This window comes from Fukomys damarensis, unplaced genomic scaffold (genome assembly GCF_012274545.1).
Source record: "Fukomys damarensis isolate Sample0158 unplaced genomic scaffold, DMR_v1.0_HiC HiC_scaffold_19, whole genome shotgun sequence".
NCBI lineage: Eukaryota > Metazoa > Chordata > Mammalia > Rodentia > Bathyergidae > Fukomys > Fukomys damarensis.
Window position 1 is genome coordinate 9,848,327 of NW_022900931.1, and position 13,723 is coordinate 9,862,049.

General features: G+C 57.5%; 2 protein-coding genes across 4 annotated transcripts in view; both read left to right on the top strand.

Annotated features, from left to right (window-relative positions):
• Positions 1-2,786, top strand: part of Sstr3 (somatostatin receptor 3) — a 7,419-nt gene extending 4,633 nt beyond the window's left edge. The window contains exon 3 of the mRNA XM_010614088.3: positions 4-2,786. Coding sequence (XP_010612390.1) covers positions 4-514 — 511 coding nt within the window. The 3' untranslated portion in view covers positions 515-2,786. The remainder of the gene's footprint in view (positions 1-3) is intronic.
• A 2-nt stretch (positions 2,787-2,788) lies between these two features.
• Positions 2,789-13,723, top strand: part of C1qtnf6 (C1q and TNF related 6) — a 13,196-nt gene continuing 2,261 nt past the window's right edge. Inside the window, exons 1-3 of one of the 3 annotated variants that reach the window (XM_010613453.2) lie at positions 2,789-5,736; positions 11,334-11,586; positions 13,605-13,722. In XM_010613453.2, coding sequence (XP_010611755.2) covers positions 5,539-5,736; positions 11,334-11,586; positions 13,605-13,722 — 569 coding nt within the window. In that variant the 5' untranslated portion in view covers positions 2,789-5,538. The other 2 variants (XM_033766251.1, XM_010613456.3) reach the window with 2 other exon arrangements.

A 13,723-nucleotide genomic window follows, 5' to 3' on the forward strand; every position in this document is an offset into this window, starting at 1 on the left:
CAGGGTCACGCGCATGGTGGTGGCGGTGGTGGCGCTCTTCGTCCTCTGCTGGATGCCTTTCTACGTGCTCAACATCGTCAACGTGGTGTGTCCGCTGCCCGAGGAGCCCGCCTTCTTCGGCCTCTACTTCCTGGTGGTGGCGCTGCCCTATGCCAACAGCTGCGCCAACCCGATCCTCTACGGCTTCCTCTCCTACCGCTTCAAGCAGGGCTTCCGCAGGGTCCTGCTGCGGCCATCCCGCCGTGTGTGCAGCCAGGAGCCCCCCACAGGGCCCCCGGAGAAGACGGAGGAAGAGGATGAGGATGAGGATGGAGAGCGGGGAGCGGAGGACAAGGAGGGGAAGGAGAGGAAGTGGCGGGAGCTGAATGGTGGCCGGGTCAGCCAGATCACACAGCCTGGCACCAGCGGGCAGGGGCGGCCGGCCAGTGCTGCCGCGGGCAAGGAGCAGCGGCCCCTCCCGCAGGAGCCCTCTGCTGGGGATAAGCTGGGCCCCCTCCACATCAGCTGTCTGTAGGGACCAGGGAAAGAGCTGGCACCCTAGGAAGAAGGGCAGAGGCCATGTGTGCTCCCATATGGGCCGATCAGAGGCCTGGCCTCCGATCCTGTAATTACCAGGGTTGCTGTGTGACCTCAGCAGGTCAGTTGCCCTCTCTGAGCCTTGTTTTCTCCTCTGTGACTCAGGGATGGGAGTAATCAGCCTGGATAGGCTCTGTCAGATGAAAAGCATAGGCTGCCAGGTTAGGGGGCTGGCTCTGCCTGGCCTGGGTCCTCTGAAGATCAGACCAAGGCCTGGACTTCCTGAGCTCAGTCTGGGACACTGGGGCCTGAACTGGAGCCCGAAGAAGAAAGCTGAACCCTGTGGGGAGGAGGATGTGGAAGGCTCAGTCCCAGCTCAGCTCTGCATGGCTGCTGTGAGGCTCTGGCTGGTTCGACTCCTCTAGGGCTCTGCCTCTGCGCCCTGCACACTCTGCCCTGTGGGCCCTGCGGTGCCCCGACAGTCCATGCTCCTGGATGTGAGGAGGAAAAGAGGCAGATTTCCCAGGAAGTGAATTAAGTCTCGCTTCAGGGTCTCTTGCTGCTCGGGCCCTCTCAGGGCCCACAGTCATTTTGTACTTGTGATTTTATATTCCTCTTCTTAGAGAGGGCCCCAAACCGTGTGAGTGTAGCCCACCAGTAGCCTAGTTGAGCCCCTGTTGAGCTCAGTCACCTGATCACCAAGGCAGCTAAAGTCCCAGGGCTCGCTATCTCAGGGGGCTCCCTAGGTGGCTTCCTGAGGGCTCCGGGAGCCTCCTGTCCCTCTCCTGCAACCTGCATCCTCCCCGCCCTGAGATCAGGCTGGGAGCCAAATCTGCGGGCAGACATGGAAAGGCAGTGCCCGAAGAGCAGCGTGAGGGGACAGAGAAATAGGAAGAGGAAGCAGGAGGAAGAAGAGGAAATGGAAGGAGGAAAAGGGAGGGAAGGGAAAAGGAGGAGGGGAGGACAGATGTCTTCAGTGACCTTGGCGCTGACCCTGGCCCCACTGAGCTGAGCTCAGTTATTGTATCCATGGACCAGGGCTGACTGATACCCTGCTCAACTTGTTTCTAGAAAAGGATGTGAGGGGAAGTAAATGTCCCCAAAGGTACGGGGCCAGCCCTGTTGTGCTGGTACGGCCAGTGTGGCCTTGACAGAGGTCCTGGTAGTGGATGTTGGAGGGTGAGCCCCTCACCTGGGGATATCAGGTCCCTCCGTCCCCGCATCCTCTACGCTTCCGGGGGTTGCAGTAGGACCAGGGGTGCACTGTCCAAGGCTGGCCTGGACTCCCTGATGAGATGACCCCTTAGAGCCATGTGGAGGTGGCCCTGGGGCAGATTACTTCTGGCCAAGCACCCCCACTCCACCCCCACCTCTCAGCGGGGAGGGGGTCCTCAGGGAAAGCACAGGAACCAGAATTTTGGAGACCTGGGTCTTCAACTCACCTCAGGACCCTTGACCAGCTTTGACCTCTCTGGACCTCCGTTTCTCTGTCATAAAACAGGTGGATGCCCCAGCCTGCCTGCCTCCTGGGATTTGGGGACAGAAGCAGTCATGCTGGGGAGACAGCCAGTCACTGAAATGGGTGGACTAGGGCAGCTCAGATGACCTAACCTTGGCCTTCACCTCTCTCCTTCGTCAAGTGGCCTCTCTAGGTCCAGCTCATAAGGGTGAGGCCATTTTAGCCCTTTAAAAATGGAGTAGGGGAGGCTAAGGACCAGGAGGCAGGGCCTGCGGACAGAGCAGGCCCCTCAGAGGGGAAGGAAGAACACAAAACCAAACTCATGTCGAGGCTGCAGGCCTGAGGCCCAGCCTGGTGGGCATGGAGCTCCCCTGAAAAGGCCCGGAGGGTCAGAGGGAGAAGGTGCCCCTGGTACTCCAACCACTCCTCCCTTCCCAATTCCTGGGCAGTGAGCAATGTGTTGCAAGAGAGCAAGAGGTCGGTCAGGAAATCCTTTGCCCCTTGTTAGAAATCCTTCTGCCCTAACTCTTATCAGTAAAGATGGTGACACATGACAACAGTTGTGTCCTGGGCCAATTCCGTGGCGGGATGCTGAGTGCTCAGATAGGTATGAATGTGTGGGAGTGTTTGGGCTCTGTGCATCCTGACCTCTTCTTGTGTGGCTTCCCAAAGAAGGTCCTTCAGAGGACATGTAAGATACCCTTGACAGGCCAGGGCCACATCCTTATAGATTCATCCAAAAGCAGTAGATAGATTTTCTTCCCATTATTATTATTATTATTATTTTTTAATTTTATTTTTGTTACCAGGGATTGAACTCGGGACCTTGTACATTTGAGGCAGGCAGCAGTACCACTGAGCTAAATCCCTGGCCTCTTTTCCTATAACTATAAAATCTCATAAAAGAAAGATGATTGGCTCCAACTGAGTCACATGACAGTTCTTTGGGCCAATCACTAAAGACAAGGTGGTTACAGGGTGCTATGATTGGTCAGTGTCGGTCATGTGTCTACCCTTCCAGCCAGAGTGAAAGTGAGGGACTATGTTGGACAATCTGGCCTAGCCAATGGGGAAGGCGGTAGGTCAAGACTATCATGGCAGATTAGACTACCATGGCAAGGGAAGGTGGGCTGGGCCACCCCAGCAGCCTGGATGTACACAGGATCACCTCATGGCTGCTTTTGCTGGGTGGGGTGTGTGTAGTTTGCATGAATACAGTGATGGGAATACACTAGGTGCTCAGGACATCTCAGCTGTGAATGTGCGTCGGGGCGTTCCATGTGGCAGGTGTGTGTGGGGAGGGCAAAGGGACTGCTGAGCCTGGGCGTTACACAGGAGTGGCTGCCTGGGTCAGGGTCCCTCCCTGGGTACCACAGCCCTGCGGTGCCCCACACTGGGTGCCCTTGCCTGCACTTGGTCACATGCATGCATGTGTGTTGGCGTCCTGTCCCACGCACACACATTAAACAAGTGTGGGGGTTAGGGGGACGGGACAGGAGGACCTTGCCCAGGGTCTGGGGCTGGAATCTGGGGGTGCGGGGCACTTTGGGGGCTGTAGAGTGAGTGGAGGCTCTGCGGTTGAGTGTGAGCAGGGAGGGAGAGGCAGTGACCACCCACTCTGCTTGAGTCCTCTCCAGTCACTGAAGTGGTTCAGACTCAAGGTAAGAGGCCTTGCTTTGAACTTGTTGCTCACAAGCTGTTGCCAGGCAACAGCCCATGACCACCAGGCCCTGGACGAGAATTCTGCATCAGCATTGGTGTCGTAGAGAGGAGTTGGGCCTGTGGCAGAGGAAACCAAAGCCCCCAGATCTTTGAGAGCCTCTTCACCTAGAAGGCATGATGGAGGCCACTGTCCCACAGGAAGGTGACAGCCTGCCCGCCATGACACTGCAGATGCACAAGAAAACTCTGGAAGCAATGAGATCCCACTCTATAATATGAAGAGCATCCTGGAGTCCTGCAGGGTCAGGACCTGCAATCCTGGTGAGAACTTCGGCTGAGTCCATTACAAGGCTGCGGGGTGGGTTGGGGGGACACGGCATGTGCCTTCAAGTCTTGTTAGGGGCTAGACTGTGTCCCCCACATTTGAATGTTGAAGTCCTAGACCCCAGAACCTCAGAATGAGAACATATTTGGAAATAAGATTTGTGAAGCAGGTATAAGAAGTTAAGATGAGGCCACATTTAGGATGGACCTTTTAATCCAGTGATTTGGTGTCCTTAAGGAAGTGGGCGGGCACAGTGACACGTGTCTATAAGCCCAGCTTCTCAGGAGGCTGAGGCAGGAGGATTGCAGGTTCAAGGCCAACTTGAGAAATTTAGCAAGTATCAAAATATAAGTTTAAAAAGAGCTGTGGATACAGCTCAGTGGTTGTGATTATCTAGCATGTAGGAGGCCCTGGATCTGATCTCCAGTACTGGGGGGGGGCAACAAAGTAGAAGGAGGAGGAGGAGAAGGAGGGGGGTTGGACAATTTGGACAGAGTCACACAAGGAGAAGGCCACCTAAGCATGAGGGGCGATGTTTCTCCAGGCCAAGGGATGACAGGGATTGTCCACAAACCTCCAGAACCAGGAGTGAGGAGGGAACTGGTTCCTTAGAATCCTCCAGAGGAAGCAACCTCGGCGACACCTCGACCTTGGGCCTTCCTTCTCCGGGGCTGTGAGACGACACGTTTTTGTTTAAGCCACTCAGCTTTTGACACTTTAAGGTCAACGAACACCATTTCCCACTTGCCACACGTGGTTCCCAGAGGTCCTGTTGAACCCCTTCATCCCCTCATTCAAATATTCATCACGTGCTGCCCATTCCAGAGGCAGAGGGCACAGAAGGGCAAGGCCTGCTTTCTAGGTGCTACAGAAATGACAGCAGCTTTAAGTACTTGGACTCCAGGACTGTTGAGGTTTGAGTCCTGGCTCATCCATTTGCTGTTTGACTTTGAGCCAGTTAATTAACCTCTCTGTGTCTCAGTTTCCTCTGAGATGAAGATGAAAGCCAACGTCCCTGCTGTCAGGAGACTGGAATGAGTTAACATTTGCAAATGGAGCAGTGCCCCACGTGCTGTAGGTCCGCGGAAGCGTTCACCAGACAAGACACTGCTTTGATCCAAGCTAGGACCATTCTGGGGTATGGCAGAGCTCCACGGGGGCGGGGTGTTGGGGGCACGTGGCATCGCTGCCTGCTTTCTGCTTTAACAGCCAGGAAATGTGTCAATATTTGCTCATGGGGACTGCCAGGGCCTGCATGTGGTCCCCATGCCCAGGACCACGGTTGTCTGAGTTTCCGACACGGCTTCTGCCTGACCCTAATAAATGGCCCCTATTATGGCGAGAACAAGGCAAACACAGCACTTGTTTATCTGAGTGCAGAAGTGGGTGGGCGCCTGGTCACAGAATCAGGTTTGGACCCCAGTGCCTTCATTTCTTAGCTCTGAGTGTCTTTGGGCCAGCCTGGGGATGCCTTGGAGCTTAGTCTCCTCATCGGTAAAATGGCTTCCACACCGGCCTCCCGCAAGACTGCCCCTGGGTCTGGAAGGCAAGATGGCCCTTTTCAGCTCTATGCACTATGTCCTGCAGGGGGCGCTGCAGGACATCAGGGCATGTTCCGCAGCTCCTCTTGGTCGTCCGGACTCGGTTCTATTCGGCCACTCTCGGCTCTATTCGGTTGGAGATGCCTGGAGTCGGCCAGACTCGTCTCTTTTCGGCTATACTCGGCTCTGCTCGTTCACGAGTTCGGCCCTGGACCCTCAAAGACCTCTCCCCAGTAAGCTAGCGGTTCCTGGCCTCCTAGCGCCCTTAGGTTTCAGGGGTTTAGGCCCGCGAAGCCGCCCGCCAGCGGCGGCCTCGTGGCGAGGGTCCTGTTTAGCTGGGTGCCAAGTGTGCCGCGAGCGTGGCGGCGACTGGCAGATGGAATCCTCCGGGGCGGCCGGGGACTCTAGAGCCTGACTTGGGGCCGCGCGACGAGGAGGCGCTGCTGGGGAAGGGATGCTGCCCGCTTTTCCGGGAGCGCAGGGGTGTGCAGGAGGCGGCGAGTGAATGGACACCCGGGCGGCCCCTGCCCCTTTGGTCCCCTAATGGGGGCGACGGCTGAGGAAGCAGGGAGGTTAGGGCTCTAGGGCCCCGGGCAGGGGGCGGCGCAGACTGCGGGTGTGGGGCTCTTCCCAGCAGGTGGCGCTCGCGCGTTACCGTTTGTTAGAGCGGAAACTGGTGTCTGACCTTGAAAGATTAGACCTGTGACTGCCCTTCACGGTTTACGTAGCTGACTCCCGGATCCTGGCGTCACTATCTTCTGGAAGAGGGGAGGTGTGTGTGGCTGGGGTTCTGGCCTTGGTGACGTGGCGCAGGGCCTCTGGGTTGGGGTTTTGGCTTTGCTGATGGGGGCTGAGGGCATCTTGGACTCCCAAGACCTCCACACTGGGGTGTGCATGAGGGGAATGGGCGCACCTCATAATATTACAGCCAGGGAGACGCACTGAGGCTGTCGATGCGGAGCACCCCCATTGGCTACTTCACCAGGCACGCGGTCTTGGTGTCCTCCTGTTCATCCGACCCAGGCTCTAAGACTCAGAGTGAGGAGCCCTGCTCGAGATCACACAGAGAGGAGAGGCATGGTTGAGTCATAACCCAGGTTTGCTTGCGCCAGGGCTGGAGCCGTCTCTAAACCTCTTAACTGGCTGAGGAGATTCTGGTGGCTAGGGGACTGTGCTAGATTTCTGAGGACATCAACGTAGGAGGGGGGCTCACAGTTGCAGGGTATTGATCCATGGTTGGTTGGCCTTGTCCCTGGAGGACTAAGCTGAGGCTGAACATCATGATAGAGAGCCAGCGTTGGAGCCAGACTGCTTTCTTTGTGGCAGCTGGGAATCAGAGAAGTGAGCCAGAGAGGAAGGGGCCGGGAACAAAATGTGCCCAGCTCACTTAACTAGGTCTCACCTCCTAAGTTTCCATCTCCTCCCAGTTAGCACCCCTGTGACTCCATTCGTGGTTTAACCCACTGATGATGTCAGAGTCCTCCTGACCCAGTTCACCTTCCCAAAGGCACCACCCCTGAACACGACTGCTGCCCTGGGGACAAAGCCCTCAACCTGTGAGCTTTAGGGCAACATTTCAGATCCAAGAGAGGACAGACAGAGATGATGACCATGGGGAGGACTTTCCAGGCACGGTGAAAGATGGTGGGGGGGGAATAAGTATAACAATCCTGAGCTCAGGGCCGGGGATTTAACTCAGTGGTTCTACTGCCTGCCTCGCAAGCACAAGGACCTGAGTTCGATCCCTGGTACAACAACAACATCAACCACAAAAATCCTGCACTCTGCTTTCTTGTTTACTGTCTGGACCCAGGGAGTCAGAAGCTTGCCTTCAAACCTGCAAGTCACATTCTCCTGGGTTGAAGTTTTATCTTGCATAGGGGTGCTGAGTGTGTGTGAGATGCTGCCATCCCTGGACAAGAGTGCGGGGTCCCTAGCCTGCCTCTCTGCCTCTATCCAACTTCCTTCTCCACCCCTTTCTGCAGCCTCTCAGGCTCAGAGACAGCCAAGCACCACCCCCACCCCGGTGCTGCTGACTCTGCCTTTTTCCAGGGTGGCGTCTGACAGGGTAGGAGGTGGCTCCCGTGCCCTGACTCTGTGCCCTGGGAATGCTGACCAGGGCAGGGCCATGTAGAGGGCGTGGAGAGTGGTCCCCTCGGCCCAGGCCCTCACAGGCCTTTACTGCGGTCACCCCACGCTGCTGAACACACTTGGAGGCTCCACAAGTCAGTGCTACAGGAGGGGAAGCAGCACAAAGCCAGAAGCCATTAGAGTCTGGCTCTCTTCTCAGCTTGGGCTCCGATCTGCTAGGTGACCTGGAGCCAAAGTCTTCACCTCCCTGGGCCATGGTGTCCTGTCTCTGCGGGTCAGATGGAAGAATCGGATTAAATCATCTCTAAAGAGCCTTCCAAGCCTGATTCACAGATGTCTGATTATCCCCCAAGAAAAAGGAAATCTGGCCCAGGGATGGGTGCTGGTCAAGCACATACAGTCAGGGGCCGTGCCTTTCTCTGCAGCACAGCTGTGAGTGGGGACTGAGGTTCAGCCTGCAGAACCCCAGATGGAACACATGTCCCCCTCTGTTCCCTACACCTCTGCCTTCCCTGGCCCAAGCTGTGGGCTTCAGTGGGTTGGAGAGCACTTCCGTCTGCACCCAGTCCTTTTCTGCATCAGGTCACTCAGCTGCCCCTAAGCCTGGCTCCCTCTTCTGAGGCTGAGGTGAGAGGTGAGGCTTGGCCCAAGCAGTAGGTACACAGTGACTGCGGAACAGAAGGCCAGGGACATTTGAGGCAGTCTTTGCACAGGCTTCTGGCCCTGGGAAACCAGGGTGGAGAGCCAGGGCTGCAGTCTCTGCTAAGCTTCCCCGAGCCCAACTAGAAGGAGACTGAAGCAGGACCCTGCCCAGACCCAGGGCCCCGCAGGCTGTTCTCTGAACTTGTTGGGGGTCACTTCCCTCATTGTAAAGGACCAGGAGGCTGAATAAAAATGACAGCAGAATTCTGGGTTGAGGAGGAGGACTTTGGTGTCCACTGGGACCTGGCTGCCCCTCACCTGGCACCTGAGGGGTCCTGCGTGCCATTCACCCAGCCAGCCTATCCTGTGTGTGTGACACTAGGGTGGTGACAGAATCCTAGGACACCCGTGTCAGAGGCAGTGATTGGTTGGGTCCCTGGCTAGTGAGTGGCAGGGCCAGGATTTGAGCCTGGAGCAGGAGGGTGGGTGCTGGTGCCTGTCCAGTCCCCTCACCCCATCCACCCCACGTCTGCCACTCAGCAGTGGAGCTTTAGGACCCTGGACTAGGCAGTTTCCAGGGCTGCCTCCCCTTAGCAAGTGAGGGGACTCCTGCCCGCTCTGCTGACTGCCTCAGTTTCCCAGTCCAGACATGGAGGTGCCTCAGACTCCTTGCAGCTCTCTTTCCAAGTCTTTGAATCAAACCGCACTCATCAGACCTCCAAAGAGTTAAGCAGCGGAAATCCCGGTCCCTTGATCTTGGGAGCCGCCTGGCGCAGGGAGGGGAGAAGGAGGGATTGGGGTTGGGAGGAGGGAGTGGGCAGCCAGCTCAGCGCTCCCGCCTCCCCTTCCTCCCCCAACCTCCTCCCGCCCCTCCTCCCTCCTGCTCCGGGGGCTGGGGGTCGGCCAGGAAGCAACAAGTTACCATCACAGGATGGGCCGAGGAGCCAGAGGCCACCCAGAGGCCCCGGGTCTGTGAGCGGTCAGCCACTGTGCAGGGAGGCTGCAGGACGCCGGGTGAGTGGCGGGAGGCCCCTTGCAGGGACCTGGGGTCTGAGCCGAGGACTCCTCTCCTCCTTCCTGCTTCTGTGGACCGCACCAGCCCACTGTCCTGACTGGATGCTGTCTTGTACTGCCCCAGCCCAGCCCTGGCCACCTCTGCAGGGGCACCCTGCTCCCCCGAAGGACCAAGCTGTCCAGCAGAGGCAGCAGTGACCCCTGGATAGCATGGTCCCCCACGCTTGGTCCCTGCCTGGCACGCCCAGGGCAGGCCAGTTATTACTGTCCTTGGTAAGGCGGCTTGGCTTCCTGCTTCCTGTCCCCAGCTTCTATGCTGTGTCTCACAGCTTTTGACTCTCATCAAACCGGGGCCAATAGGAAATAGAAATGTCCCCATACTGTGTCAACCTCCTGGGGGATTTTCTGTGCCTTCCTCAGCCTGCAGGCACAGGGTAGGGAAGGAACAGACTCTTAAGTGTTTTTATCAAGCCAGGCACTTCCCCAGCATGTGGGCCTCCCGGCTAACTGGGCACAGAGGTGGCACGACAGCCCAGAGAGGTCAAGCCACTGGCCTTTGATCACAGAGCTTGTACCCTGGCATCTCAGTTCTGACTCTGAGGCGTCAGCTTTTCCCACAGGATGAGACCACATCCCACAGCGATGGGAAAAGAAGGAGGTTTGGTTGGGGGTCTGTGGTTTATGGGCGAAAGCTGGTGATGATCACAGTGGTGGTGGTGGGGGTTGCGCACCATGCCAGTCAAAGCGGCACCAGGGCAGGCAGGAGGAGCCTGGAAGGGTCACCTCAGGCAGGGGTGGCTCTGGAGACTGCCTGGCCCCCCTGCTGCCACCCAGCCCCTGGGGAGGGGGAGACGGGGCCCCAGTACCCAGTGCTCAGCTGGGCTAGGGTGGCATTTCAAAGGGTAATCATTTTACCTCCTGTACCTGTATTAACCACAAAAAATATTTTTGAATTGTACTAAATGTTAAAAGAGAACAAAAGGAAATAAACAGAGAAACGCTAGAAGTGTAAAAACCAGTCTGGTTTCAGAAGCTAGCTTCTGATCCTGCCATCGCTGGGCGATGCTGGTCCCTGGGGGCTCCCTGCTGCCCGCCCCAGCTGTCTTCTTTGCTGGAGTCCAGGCCACCGAATTTGGGGTTCCTCCATGGCCCACCTCAGAGGCAGATCCTCACTGGCCCTTGGGCTTCTCTGACCCCTTTGCATTTTCCACACCGCATAGTTTTTTTTTTTTTTTTTTTTTGGCTTGGGAAAGCATTTTTTAATTCTCTCTCTCTCTTTTTTTTCTCTCATCGCACACCTCATAGTCTTAATTCCAGCTTGTCACCTTAGTGGCTGATGGGCAGGTCTGTGATGATTGACACAGCCACTTTCCGATGTCCTAACTCTGAGCCTTCCCTGCAGGGTTTCTTGTTAATGTTGGGTTGTGTAGGTTGTTGACTGCACAAAGGTGCTGAGGGGCACGGTGGCTGACCCAACATTTGCTGGGCTGCACACCCTCCGAAGGGGATTTGTTTCTCACTTGCCCACCCAAAAAGGAGTCACAGTCTTTCCACAGAGGTGCTGCCAAGGCTGGAGTGGCCTGCAGTCCATGACACATCTTCCCAGTGTCTCAAGGATATGCTGACACTGTTGTCACCCGTGTACTTCCTCTCTGCTAGAACTGACAGGCTCTCCTGTCTCCTTTGTCAGGACCATGGTGTTCCCATACCCAAGTGGGGATGCACTGAATGGCCCCTCTGCTGAGAACAAGCCTACAGAAGCCAGTGTGGCATCCCTGGTGCCCCAGCTCCCCTGCCAACCTAGGGCATGCACTCACTGGGCAAGAGGAGGGCTCTTCAGCTGACCCTGGTTATCCTCATAGCCCCTGGTGTCTCCCTGTTCACACAGCCCAGGCCCCTGGGGCCTCTGTCTGCTCTCTGTCCCTGGAGAGTTGGTGTCCCTGTGCAGTCTCCCATCTTCCTGTCTGCCAAGTGGGGGCCCTGCTTCTGTCCTCCCCACTTGCTGAGGGAGGCAGCAGCCACCATGGGCACTGACACATCGGAGCCTGGGAGTGAAATGTAGTTCCTGTCCCTCCTGTTCCAGGTCACCATGGGGACAACCACCCTGCATCCCCTCTGGGCAGTGCTCCTGCTCCCTCTCCTGGTGTCTGGGGTCCCCACTGATGAGCCCACCTCTGGGGAAGCCAAGGCCCCCAGCCTTCCTGGCGGCTGCCGACGGTGCTGTGACCCCAAGGATGCTCTGACTCCTGCCGGTGCTGCAGATGCCACCTCTCCATCCGCCCTCCCCTATGCCCTGCCTGAGGTCAGGCCCTACATCAACATCACCATCCTGAAGGGTGAGTCCCCATGCGGCAGGGCGGCCGAGGAGCAGGAGAAGCCAGGACAAGCAGGCCACCTAAGAGCCCAAGGGGATGGCAAGGTGGATGGGGAGCGGGTAGCTTTGCTACCCAGGGGCGGGGGTGCTCAAGGGGCAGGGCAGGGGAGACAGGACAGGGCTAGATGGCCCAGCTGTCACGGTAGCCACCGTGGGATCAGGATGAGCTCGAGCTGAGGAGGGAGCTGACCTGACTTAGGCTTCTGATGGACCCTTCTGAGGCCATGTGCAGAACAGAGAGCAGGGTCAGAGGCAGAAATGGCCACAGCAGTGGGGCCCACTCAGGCCATAGAGTGCGGGCAGCTCCCTGCAATATGACATCAGCTGTGAAGGGGGCTGCGGCCGAGCCCCTGACACCCTCAGCCTCCGTCTTTGCTCACACTGACCCCGTGAGGTCAACACCCTATCATCCCTTCCACTCTGCAGATGGGAGGGCTGAGTCTCCAATCCGGGAGGACCTCTCCCTGAGTCACACGGCTGTCAGGGACGGAGCGGGACTTGTTCCTGAGGGCTCCAGTGACCAGCTGGTGTCTGAGGTCTCAGGGAGGGATGTCTCCCTTCTTGGCCACCCCTCCTCACCAGCTCACCAGCACAGCCTCCCTGGCACACAGCGCTCTGCTGAGGATTATGGGAAGGTGATCAGTCCTCTGATTGCCTAGAGAGGGGCCCAGGGAGGCCTAAAGAGAAAAGACAGTAGAGACTTGTGTGATTTCTAAGTCAGGAGGTCATTGCCTCAGTGTGGGCAAAGACAAAGGCTCTGAGCTGGCCACTATTGGGTGCACACAGCAATTGGAGGGAGCATCGGGTAACTTGGGGGGTAGCGGTGATCCTATGTCTGTGGGGAACGTACGCTGATGAGGGTGGAAAGGAGAGCATTCCCACAATAGTAATGGGATGGGTTCAGCTGATAAGGGACTTGTCCCTTCCCAGGCGAAACCTTTCTCTTTTTGTGTTACTACTGGGTTCTCAAAGACCCGGGATGTCTTCAGCTGATGTACTCTTGACCTTGAGTGTCACAGCATCATGGACCACTGAGGCCTCAACTTGTGACCAGAGGAAAATGGGGTCATGTTTCTGCATGCCACAGCCAGCTCGTGGGCAAGGCAACACTGGACCTTAGACAGCTAGAGTCATGCTTTAATTAGGAAATGAACCCCCACCCCACTTATGTAGAATGGCTCTTGACAGAGGTTGGCAGTGCCTGCGTGCCGACAGCACTTCCCGACTGTCCTTCCCACTGGAGATGGCCTGTTTGCAGTGGCAGGAGGCCCCAGGTGGCCTCTTGGAGTCCTGGGTCCCTGTCGCAGCTCCTTGCCCACATGTCAGGCTGGTCCCCTCTCCTGGGGCCTGCTGCCCTGCCCTGTACCCTCCTGCCTCCCCTGAGCCGGGGTGGAGCAGGTGTTCTGCAAACCATGAAGTGTGGTTCACCCTTGGGCAGTTCTCCCATGCGGAGGCTGGGGAGCTGACCTCCACAGGGCCATGGACCGATCTGGTTCCCTTCTCCTCTGACTCCTCCTGCAAGGGCCTGTGTCCCCTCTCTAGCCCTTTTCCCACCGTGGTCACGGATGTGCTGCAGGTGTGGCCATGGGTACAGCTCACAGAAGTGTGAGGGATGTAGGGGCTCACCTGCCTGTGCTCAGGGTCAGCCTGGAGCAAGGCCCAGCAGGCTTGCCTGCCTGGAGACCTGGGACTCAGCTCCGGGCTGCCAGAGCCCTGGGCAGGCGGAATGGGGATGGTGGTGCTGGACGGTGGTCCTGCTTCCTGACTGCGGTCTGCCGGAAGGGCTTGTGAGTGCCCAGAGTCTGGGTAGGGGTGTCCTTAAGATGGTGACCTAAGGTGTACATCCCGAGTGTCTGTCATAGCACCCAGGGCTGGAATTAAACCCTTTTGCATGTGTTTGAAGTTTAGCAATAGGGGACCCAGCTGATGGCGCTGTTAGGTGTCTGCCCTCACTTCTCCCTTCTCATGTCCCCGCCACAGGTGACAAAGGGGACCGAGGTCCGCTGGGCACGCCAGGAAAGCTGGGCAAGGAGGGCCCCCGAGGGGACCGAGGCCTGCAGGGCCTCAAGGGTACCAAGGGGCAGGCGGGCAGCCCAGGC